This window comes from Bicyclus anynana, chromosome 9 (genome assembly GCF_947172395.1).
Source record: "Bicyclus anynana chromosome 9, ilBicAnyn1.1, whole genome shotgun sequence".
NCBI lineage: Eukaryota > Metazoa > Arthropoda > Insecta > Lepidoptera > Nymphalidae > Bicyclus > Bicyclus anynana.
This window is the reverse complement of record NC_069091.1, coordinates 10,339,844-10,351,997: the sequence shown is the minus strand read 5'-3', so window position 1 is coordinate 10,351,997 and position 12,154 is coordinate 10,339,844. Positions and strand designations below refer to the sequence as shown.

Sequence of the window (12,154 nt, the reverse complement as noted above, 5' to 3'; positions counted from 1 at the left end):
AGAAGAAAGTCGTGTTAGTTACATTATTTAAAACTCAAGAACGGCTAAACCGATTTTGCTGAAAATTGGTGGAGAAATAGCCAAGAATCAGGAGACGGACATAGGATACTAAGAGTAAGGTTAGGTTTCACGTGGACGATCAAAATGAATCGTGGGCGTCCGCTAGTTATTAATAATCCTAATAACATTAATCTATACTTGTGCCAAATGTTACAACGTTTGTCCCAGTAGTTTTGCGTGATTGAGTAACAAACATCCAACCATACAAAAATATCACATATTAATATTTTAGATATAGACTAGCGGACGCCTGCGACTTCGTCCGCGCTTAGACCTCTATAATCCAGCCCTTACAGTAGTATCGCTGTAAAAATGGAGTAACTTCTCCCGTTTTCCCAACATTGCACTTCACTATTCTGCTCCTATTGATCGTAGCGAGATGAAAAGTATACTATAACCTGCCCAGGATTATGAAGAAAATTTGTACCAAGTTTCGTTAAAATCTGTCGAGTAGTTTTTGTTTCTATATATGTTCGCTATAGAAACAAAAACTACTCGACAGACAGACAAAAATTGCATTTTTGGCATCAGTATCGATCACTAATCACCCCCTGATAGTTATTTTGGAAATATATTTCATGTACAGAATTGACCTCTACAGATTTATTTGTATAGAAAATGGTAAGGCACTTTTAACCTAATATTACCTAATCAAGACAATCGTTACTAACTCCTATAAAAATCTTAGTTTGCATGTTCACTTAAAACAAAAGCGTTGATAATCGTACGGTTACGTTACAACTTACATGATAAGAAAAAGAAAGTTTGTCCGAAAACGCCAGCAAGTACTCGTACTTGCCTAGGTACTCATACGTATCTAGTAGCTAAGTGTTCCTACTTTAGATGCTTATAATGTATTTTCATGGTTAAGAAATTCTTTAAGTACTGAATTGGTATTTATTGAAAAATTAGATATTATAAGTTTTGTTCGTTTGATACGAGTAATTATTTATAGTGATGACAAATCGTGCGAAAGCATAAGTTGTTCTTCTAATATCTTATCTATCTATATATAATAAAAGCCGACTGTAATTTTTTCCAAGATGATTCAATGAAAGAATAATTTGATGGAAAAAACCAATTTCAGTTTTTTTGTTTTTAATGCTGATCATAGAATGTACTAAGCCGATTTTCATACGTTTCTTACAGAAAAATTAATAGGCTACTTGCCTGCAGTATTAAAACAAGAAGATGTTAGAAGTTTAGATGCCTAGAAACTTAAATCATATTTTTATTTGTGAAAATAATGGTGCAAATAAAAAAATGAGAGCCCCTGGATTGCTTCGCCATTGGACACATCGCATAGCGATACGAGTATTTGGCCCACAGATCATAGGCAACGCTAAAGTAAACGCTTATTGGCCCGTGCGTATTCTCATATTATGTGATTGATGGTTTTCACGTGGTTTTTACACATGAAAGTAGATTAAGCAAAATTTGGTTGTTGCTACTTTTCAAGTTCAGGCGAAACGTAAAAAATAAAAATGTTATAAAAATACAGGCGAACGAAGTCCGCTAGATAATAGTATTATGAATGCGAGAGTGAGCCTGTCTGTTAAGTTTTAACAGCTAAACCCTTGAACCGTTTTTAATATATTTTGGTACAGAGATAAATGTAACCCTAAAGAACTACAAAGGCTATTTTTGTCACGAAAAATTTATCTTAAGAAAATAAGGGATGTAATTTTACGGAGATTTTCTCGGAGACTTCCTCGAGGCGTCCGCTTGAATAATATATAATTACAAATCAATGAAGACGTGTAGTAATCTACCTAATGAATATTATTGTCAATCCTTATTTTACCTGTGGTAGTTTGTTTAAAACTGATTTTATTTTACTTTGTAAATCTAACACTAATATTATTTTTAAACGACTGTTTTGCAGACAGTCATCGGCCTTACTTTGTTTCACAATATATATATTTAATTAGTAATAGGAAAGCCTTAATAAAGTAATTATTTAACCCTTTCATATTTTCTTTTAACGACCTGTCATAAAATCTGCAAAAGTTGTCTCCGCTAAGAACTTCAAGCAGTAAAGAACATTAGTTGATAACAGTTTTAGGTTAATGTTCATTACATAGTTAACACTAAACTAAGTAAGTGGTGATGCCTGCGGTCACGTTCCGCAAATATTTACTCGGACCTGGTCCTAACTTTCAATTTCTAATTTTATAAGCTATTGTGGTTAACCCGATCGCCTAGTTTTACTGGCAATGAACACACTGATCATGTGTACTGCGCACGTACTCAGGTGAAAACGTTGCTAAGAATGGATGTATCATTTTACCCTATAAACACTGTCTCACTTGTCACACAATACATATCGGTTACATTCCAATAGTAATATTTATTTATATTTTATAGAGAGTTTCGAACTGGCTTGCATTTTTTACTCTACTTAATACACAGGATTATGTGTTTCATATTTACATATAGCCTATTAGGTTAGGTAGATACAAATGCAAATATGTCCTTTATTAATTCGTAACAAGGTACTCAACGGTTAAATCGATTTTTAAATTTCGAATGTCATTTTTATGGCACAAGTGTCAAAAGGTACACATATAGTTATTTAAAAAATCTGAAATGTGCGGTTTAAAAAAAAATAAAATAAAGGGTTTATTAATCGACTTTTTATCCTTATAGTTTAGCCGGGTATACACGGCTTTTTTATTTCTTCTTGTTTTAGAAAATATCTTTAATTTTATTCCCTGATAAGTTGTTAATTTTCCGATGGGAATTATAGTGGGACCCTAATAAGGATTCCTACTAAATGTCTATGTCTTTTACTTTATATTTTGTTATGAAATATCGAGTCGCAAATATTAATGTTTGTGGGTCTACTTTTTTACTCTTTTTGGGGTTTGATACTAAAGCTGCAAATACAAAAATAATAACTTGAAAAAAATATGTTTTTCCATTACCTACGAGTATATTCTCATTTCTAACCAAGCAAACAATTTCTGACTAAGTAGCATGATAAAATTGGCGATGATCAAACTCAAAACCACTCGCAATTTAAGTCTCCTAAACGAGAAGTAACTTAGACAAAACTCTGTACGTAGATTTAGATTTCATTTCTACTGCTCCGTGTCAATTATGATTTTTGCACTGTTGGATTTTGCGAAAATGAGAAAATAATTATTTTCTAAGGTAGTTTCGTGTGTACGCGCCCTAACTAACATTTCTTTTCAAATAGTAGGTAAACGTCTAGCAACTCGTCTAGCTAAGCTTCCATTGTCAGCACCGAACCTGTCCCACCGTTAGGTGTCACCCCGTAGGTGCCACGGTCAGCACAAACATTACTCATTGTGATTTTTGTGACAACTGACAGCTGTATTCGTAAACATTACCTTCTATGTCTGATAACTCTTACTGAGTCCAACAGTAGCTTCGCTTGAGTATTATTTATATATTGTGTGCATTTCTAATAAGGACAACATTTTATAGTAGTCACGTTTTAAAAACTGCCGAAAGAATAAATCGATATATTTTTGGTGAAAGTTTCGAGTCATCTATTTGTTAACTTCAATTAGGTTTAAATATGCAAGGGGATTGAAGAGAGGGGTGGGGTGGCGTGAGAATCTCTCGCACGCAGACTGTATGGCGCCATGGGCGGTTTGAGTTTGACGCCCACTGACTAAGATTTCCATGCACCTAAAGAGTCGAATATGAATATATTTGGTTTATTAGATATATGCAATTTTTCATGAAAATTCAAAAGCCTAACTCTTACCAATACAAAGAACACATACCGCGTTTATTTGGGAGTCAAAAATATTTGTTTTAACTTATTATAAAAATAGTATAAGTAAAAAGCTTGGTTTAGAAGCAGAACTTAAATTTTTTACAATATAATACAACCTACGATTTTAAAATTAATAGTTTTAATATAGCGTAGGTATAACTACAATACATATGTACAAGCTATAACACTAAAGTTTTGCGCTAAAAACTATATATTAAAAAACTTATCGTAAAACATGTTTCCGAACTAGAAGTCTAGCGGACGGCTTCGACTTCATTTATTCTTTAAGAGATATTTATAACCGACCCAAAATTAAAAAAAAAACGGCTGTTTTAATAGATACTCGTATGTACCTGCCTGAGTTTACTTAATTGTGTTGATATATCTAACACATGTTATAAAGAGGAAAGATTTGTATATTATGTTTGTGTAGGTAACGAATGAATTCAAAAACTACTGGACCGATTTGATAAATTCTGTCATCAATAGCTATATTATCAGGACATGAGCTAAATCATTCCCGTATTCTCATGGGAATGGGAACAACGCGTTTGAAAACGCGTTTTCTACTATAGCTTGGCAACTTCGTTCGTATCCGATTTGTCCGATGGTCCGCGCGGGCCGGGGGGCGTGTAGCGATGAATGAAAACCCCACGACTGATGCACCTCACTTACCCGCACGCACGATTTCACTACCGCGCAGTCTTTCCTTTTTTTTATTCTCTTCATGATGCAATCTATGATAGAAGCCGGCTAACTTGTTTGGAGTAAGGTGAAATCCTTTCGGTTTGTACACGGCACCGGAACGCTAAATCGCTTCGCGGTATGTCATTGTCGGTAGGGTGATAACTAGCCACGGCCGAAACTTCCCACCAGCCAGACCTGGACCAATTAAGAAAGCCCCAATCGGCCCAGCCGCGGATCGAACCCAGGACCTTCGTCTTGTAAACCCCCAGTGCGCCACGGAGGTCATCAAAACATGCCTACACTAAAATTACACCTGAGCCTCAAAAACTGTCTGGGTGTCCTTCTACATTATAAAGCTTTTGTTTACCATGTACAGTGTACACCCACTCGTGTGGGTGAAGGAAACAAATTTTAGCACTTTCACATGTTTTATGTGTCGATGACCAGAAGACGCTTCTAAGGTAAAAACGAACCCACGCAGCGTCTGTGGCGATACCATTCATCTTACAATTTCCATAGGTTTTATATCTCTCCGCATGTACATTGTACATATTTATCTACTCATTGTTATTAATCACATCTATACATATTACAAAACAAAGTCCTACGCCTCATCTGTCTGTCTGTTCGGGATAAATTCAAAAACTATTGAACGGATTTACATACGGCTTTCAAATGATGTAAAATATATTTTTTGAAGAAAGCTTAAATATATAATTTGTCAAGTATTTGTGAGAACCAGTTGAAATATTGATAATGATTGTTGGAAAAGTCGAAAAGAGTCAAGCGGTCTGGAAGCTTTCATCGAAAATGTCTAATTCTTTCGAGATATCACAAAACAATGTAAAGTGAGATATTTCTCTTTTAGAGTTCTACAAAAAAGTCCTCGATGTTCTTTCAATGATATGCATTCAATTTTTTAAAAACTTATCGAGTAAAATGAAAGTTTACACCGATTTCCTCGCAAATAAAGTCGCAAGCGTCTGCTATAGATTAAAAAAAACTTTATACTGACTACCTATACCTACCTATTGTAAATTAAGTTAAAAGGCGGAGCCATAAAGCCATTAAAATTACGATAAAGCCAAGTTTTTTGGTAATTTAAATATGAAGTATGGGCCAATATTTCTTTTTCTTAAAAATAAATGAAAAGAAAAATAATAATAGATATTTTAATTTCCTTAAAAGAATAATGCCTTTCATATCATATGATAAAAATGCGAGTACGCTTGCTAATTTCAGAGGTCAGTAGCGCCGTGAACGCGTTGATGTCTTTTGTAGAGCGCTGATTAAGTACGTAAGTAATAAAATATAATAATAAGTATGCAAATTAAACTCGTAGGAACTAGTATATGTGTATCAAAAATAATAAATATTTTTAACCTTCAGGTGCTAATAACTGTAAAAAATAACATAAATACAAAATATAGAAGAACATTGTTTTGGAGGTCTGGAAATAAAGTAAATTTCGACTGAGTATTCTAAGTAATTCTAGACATGGCTGAGATGCTTTTTAGAGGGCTGTTAATTTATTATTATTATTTGTGTGACACTATCATTTTTTTAAAGCGAAGAATCTCTATTACGTCACTTTATTTTAAAGTTGTTTGGCTGATGCGGAAGCTTAATAAAGATCCTAACATCATATTAATAAAGATCCTAACCCGAACTACCGAGACCCGAGGTACCTAAACCGCACTAAATTTTAGATAACCATTTAATTAACTCCTCAAACAAAATTGTCTTCTTATTAGACTATATAATATTGCACGAAGTGCACGGAAATTGTTTTTTTGTTATTTAGAAACAAAGAAAAACTAAAATAAAATAGAAGAAACAGTAATTTACTAAAGAAATAAATTGCTTATTTATAAAATACTGACTAAAATACAACGAATTGCATCTTTAATTAATCAATTAATGTAAGAATCAATTATAAGAACTTGCACAAATGAAAAAAAACTTACTAAAACCATGTCGAACTTCAGTCACATGCGATATTTCAGGAAGCACTGACAAAGGTCGCAAACCACAGTTCAAGCACAGTCCACCTCACTAAGTAGAAACGAGTCGCGTTTTCTTCACGGCGTCTGCCTCACGTCTGTCGATCATAAAGCACGAGACATGGGACAGCGGCAGACCTCAGGCGGCTTGGCAAGCAATGCATATATTATTGTCATTACATAATTGAAAACTTTTAGTTACTGTAAAAATGACAATTCATTGCATCTAATCTGAAGATTATTAACTATTAGTATTAACTGTCAATTTGATAATAAAATAAAAAAAATATTGTAACTAAAATAAATATATTATCTAATCACAAGGGAAATATTTAGTAATACTAGCGGACGCCCGCGACTACGTCCGCCCTTAGACCTCTTTGATCCATCCTTTACATTAGTATCGCTGTAAAAATTGAGTAACTTCTCCCGTTTTCCCAACGTTTCCCTTCACAATTCTGCTCCTATTGATCGTAGCGTGATGAAAAGTACATATAACTAAAATTAAAATACGTCGAGTAGTTTTTGTTTGTATAACGAACATACAGACAAACCGACAGACGAAAATTTTACTGATTGCATTTTTTGCATCAGTATCGATCACTAATCACCGCCTGTTACTTATTTTGGAAATATATTTCATGTACAGAATTCACCTCTCTTTATTATAAGTATAGATCATTATTTTTTGTATTGAATTGTTATGTAGTATTCTTTCTTTCTTTGTAAAATATGAAATTCTCGTGTCACAGTGTTAGTTGCCATTCTTCTCTGAAACGATTTTTTGGGTATACCTACCTATTCGGTAGGTGTAAGAATAGGTTATTTATTTTTTATAAAAATGTGGCAAAACAACATTTGACAGGTCAGCTAGTAAATCTATATAATTTATATACTTAAAAATTCCAACTTGTAACCGTCAGAGCATAATAAATTAGACATGTGTTTCAAAATACAAAGTACCTAGGTAATTTCCTAAAAAAAATGGTTTTTTTTTATGCTTTACAAGTTACTACAATCTTACCTGATACCATCAGTGTAAGTGTAAGTGTAAGTAAAATGGAAGCGGGCTAACTTGTTAGGAGGAGGATGAAAATCCACACCCTTTTCCGGAACCGGAAAGTTTACCGGAACGCTAAATCGCTTGGCGGTACGTCTTTGTCGATAGGGTAACTATCCACGGCCGAAGCCTCCCACCAGCCTGACCTGGACCAATCAAGAAAACTCAATCGGCCCAGCCGGGGATCGAACCCAGGACCTCCGTCTTGTAAATCCACCGCGCATACCACTGCGCCACGCAGGCCGTCATATGTAGCTTAGTTAATTTATATTTAGCTAGATGTATCTGATTTACCATATCATTGTGTGTAAATTTTGATAACTGTTTAACTAACGACTTCGTTAGCGTGTAGATATGTGTTGATTTTTATATGATGAAGACCTAGGATCGATTCACAGTTCGTCAGTTTTATCACAAATAGGTATATTTAAGTACTTTCACCGGCACTAACAGACAACATAGGTAGGTTCGGCCGTGGCTAGTTACAATCTACCGGGAAAAAAAACAAGTAGGCATATATTAGCGTTTCAGTACAAAGCCGTGCAAAAACAAAACTGGGGTGCGTTTATAAACTGTTAAATTAATAGAGATTACATCAATGAATAATAAACGAAAATAAGTTATAACAATAATAATGATCGTTAATCAAATACCTACACAATCTATACCTACTTACTTATAATAAATCTGTAGAGAGGTCATTTCTGTACATGAAATTTATTTCCAAAATAACTATCAGGGGGTGATTAGTGATCGATACTGATGCCAAAAATGCAATAAGTAAAATTTTTGTCTGTCTGTGTGTCTGTATGTGAAACAAAAACTACTCGAAGGATTTTAACGAAACTTGGTACAATTATTTTTCATACTCCTGGGCAGGTTATAGTATACTTTTCATCACGCTACGATCAATAGGAACAGAGCAGAAAAGGGAAATGTTGGGAAAACGGGAGAAGTTACTCCATTTTTACAGCGATACTACGGTAAGAGCTGGATTAAAGAGGTCTAAGGGCGGACGTAGTCGCGGGCGTCCGCTAGTCATGAATAACATATCAGTGTCTAAACTTAAACATAACTGTGTTTTTTTTTTTACATACTTTTCACTTTTTACATACAGTGCATTTATAAAAAAAAAATTGTCTGTTAGTCATTTTGTCCGGGCAATTCTCTTTTACGGCTGAACCGATTTTAATGAGACTTTCATTGGAAGATAGATTAAGTTATTGAGCAACTTATTGAGTAATAAAGAATGGTGTCGTTCAGAATTTCCATGCGGACGAAGTCGCTGACATCCGGTAGTTCGGAAGAAACAACATTTTAAAAAGATTCCAATAAGAACAATCGTGATGGATGTTTCAACTTTGGTAGTTGCTGCTCTACGTTATCTAAATAAGTACCTACTTACTTACTAATATAACCTTGCAGGTACATATGTTTCCCGTGATATAACATAGACAATAGACTTACTAAATAGCTACTCCTTACCTATTGTTGGTCTCTAACTAGTAGCTACATATCAACTCCCACTTCTAATTAACTTTCCACTTTAAAGGATTATGTAAGAGTAAAATTGTCACGTCTAAAATAATGGCATGAACACCATTTGTATCGTTTGTTACACAAGTTATTTCTGTGCCGTCCTATACAGGACTGTTAAGTGTTAATTGTACAATGTAATCAGCCTATTTTTAATAGCCCACATCAGTATTAGAGGACCTTCTTGTTAGCTCTATGTGCTGTATAGGATATCCAATGTTTGCATTAGGGATCGCCGGCTTAAAGTGTTCGCAGATGCGACATTTATTATGTACGCACTATCACACGAATATACTTTTTTTATATTAATATAAAGAGGAAAATTAATATAATTTGTGTGTTGCTTGTTACACCTTCACGTAAACAAAAAATCATATGAAATTCACCCTAACGTCCCCCGCTCCGAAAGTCGATATTTTCGTTGTTTTTTTTTATTATTATTCTTTACAAGTTATTTGAGTACAATCCCACCTGATGGTAAGTGATGATGCAATCTAAGATGGAAGCGGGCTAACTTGTTAGGAGGAGGATGAAAATCCACACCCCTATCGTTTCTACACGTCATCGTACCGGAACGCTAAATCGCTTGGCGGTACGTCTTTGTCGGTAGGGTGGTAACTAGCCACGGCCGAAGCCTCCCAAACGCCAAATTGTTGTTAATACACTATTCAGCAATCAGCATTAGACTCTGTAAAGATTTTTTCTATACATACTAATGTCACTAGGTAGGTACATCGTATAAAACAAAGTCGCTTTCTATGTTCTTAAAATCTTAAGTATGCCTTAATCTTTAAAACTACGCAACGGATTTTGATGCGGTTTTTTTAAATAGAGAGAGTGATTGAAGAGGAAGGTTTATATGACATTTCCGGCGCGATTTCTGAAAAGCTTAAGTCCACGTGGACGAAGTCGCGGACGTCCGCTAGTTATTATATATAGGTTTTGTGGAATTGTAGGGGTAATCTCTGGAACTACTAAACCAAGTTCGAAAATTCTTTTAACACTAGAAAGCCACGTTATTTCTGAGTGTCATAGGGTATACTTTATCTCTGTATAAATTTATTAAAACTGGCGAAGCGGCGGCTACTGATGAATATATATATATAGGTATATTTTACATATTAATTTGGGGTTAATTTTGAGGCTAAAATAAAAAAAAGAATTATCGAAATCAGACCACATTATAAAAAATTACGTATGGTTTTACTTTAGAATGAATGGGTGTACAATCAATCAGCATGTTATTAATAAAAAAAAATTTTCATAATCAGACCACTCAGCCAAAAAGATATGTGTTCATACATACAAAAAAAATGTCACTGAATTGATAACCCTGAAAATGTTAAAATACAAAAAGTTGCTCAGCGCCCATCACCCTGAGGCACCCCTGAATTATACTAACAACATTTTATGTCCAGCAATAACTTAAAGATCTAAATATTTTAAAAATTGTTGTTCCATTTCTGTTTTGTATTATACAATTATACATATTATAATTACATTGATGGTTAAAATAAAAAATAAATCTTATAACACTAAAGTATGTTTATTTGTACAATAAAACAATATTTATTAACTTTGTTGCAGTTTATTTGAAATATGTTGCATAAAAACATCTAGAGTGTCACTGTTACTATCATTCGACTTCTTTCTTCCATATTCTTGGACGTGCTGCATGTGCTCCTCCAATGTCTCCGCATCATTGTCTTCAGAATCAAAGTATTTGTCTTCAGCATCCCGTGACATTTGTTGTAAATCATCATATTCCTCGTTATTGTCAACACTGTCATAATCAAAGTCAATATCTCTGCCCTCAATGAAACTACTGCACATTTCTTGCAAGAACTCTTCTCTTAAAAGGTTTCTCTCGTTTGCATTTATCATACAACGTTTCTCAGTTTCAGGAATGTAGTTGGGTTTTGTGTCTGGTACATCAAAATCTCCCCATCGCTTTCCTTGACTAGGTGTACTTTCTGTATCTTGTAAAGTTTGTGTTGATGTTTCACCCTCAATTAGCATTTGTCTGTTTTTTGTTTCTCTCATTTCATTTCTGTCTACTGTTTCCAATATCATACTAAGGAAAGTTAAGTTTTCATTATCAGCACCATCTCGTTCAAGTTTTTCTTCGTCGGTCATGTACTGGCCCACAAGCTGTTCATACAGTAATGGGTTGCGATACATCATTTGTTTTTCGCTAAAATAATCAGTGTCTTGTAACTTCTGCATGGCTCTGTATCGACGGTTTCGTATTCTTTTATTTTTGCATTCGTTTGAGTGATATAGTTTTAACTGTTCTATACATGCTTTGTAATCCTTATTGGTATTGTTAATTTCTACGTTTTGGAAATATTCGATGTGATTCGGTGATAAATATTTACCGAATTGTATTAAAAATTGTGTAGGTGATTGAGTGTACATTTTGTATGCCACTTGAATTTTTTCGCTTGTCCGTATTTCTGCTTTGTTATAATGTGGATTTTTAAAAGAAATGTTTGCACACCTTACCAAGTAGTCAATGATATCGTAAATAGGATCAATTTCACATATTTTTTCTTCATTATTTGGTGATGAAATCTTTAAATCTCCCATTTCTGATTATCTCAAACAAATTCGCTGTTTATCGTAGGAGTTGCGGTACGTTATTGATTATATATTATGTAAATATTAAACCTACGAAACTTAAAATTATTAACATTACAATATTAAACATAGTACGAAAATTGATTGTATCTATTTCGATTTTCGTATCGTATTTTTTGTTTTTAACCAAAGATTACAGTGTATTGTATTATTGGAAATAGATAGGCTACTCGAACTTTTTTCGGAACGAATGTGATAGCGCCATCTAGTGACTAGATATGGTATTTTTAGTATAGTAAAAAGTATAAAAATAATAATGCATATTTTTTGTAAAGGAGAGACATTTTTGATTTTGTAATAGTTGAAGAAACCAATTGAGAAAAACAAAAAAAAAAAAGACAAAAAGTTTTCCTTTGTTACCCCTGGGCTCGAACTCAGGATTATTATATTGTACCTTTGTTATGCACCACTAGGCCA

General features: G+C 33.9%; 2 protein-coding genes across 3 annotated transcripts in view; both read right to left on the bottom strand.

Annotated features, from left to right (window-relative positions):
- Positions 1-6,641, bottom strand: part of LOC112055090 (uncharacterized) — a 55,001-nt gene extending 48,360 nt beyond the window's left edge. The window contains exon 1 of one of the 2 annotated variants that reach the window (XM_052883359.1): positions 6,466-6,641. Coding sequence is in view for 1 of the 2 variants with exons in the window: in XM_024095099.2 (XP_023950867.1) it covers positions 6,466-6,474 (9 nt within the window). In the remaining variant the exon portion in view is untranslated. The remainder of the gene's footprint in view (positions 1-6,465) is intronic. The other variant, XM_024095099.2, reaches the window with a different exon arrangement.
- A 3,983-nt stretch (positions 6,642-10,624) lies between these two features.
- On the bottom strand, positions 10,625-11,898 carry LOC112055099 (coiled-coil domain-containing protein 97). Its single transcript, XM_024095098.2, has one exon. It carries the CDS (start codon positions 11,684-11,686, stop codon positions 10,670-10,672), a length of 1,017 nt encoding a protein of 338 aa, XP_023950866.1. The 5' UTR covers positions 11,687-11,898; the 3' UTR covers positions 10,625-10,669.
- Positions 11,899-12,154: the final 256 nt, after the last annotated feature.

Bases quoted from the DNA above. Each gene is read 5' to 3' on its own strand.
- LOC112055099 (XM_024095098.2), bottom strand. From the start codon at position 11,686: ATGGGAGATTTAAAGATTTCATCACCAAATAATGAAGAAAAAATATGT.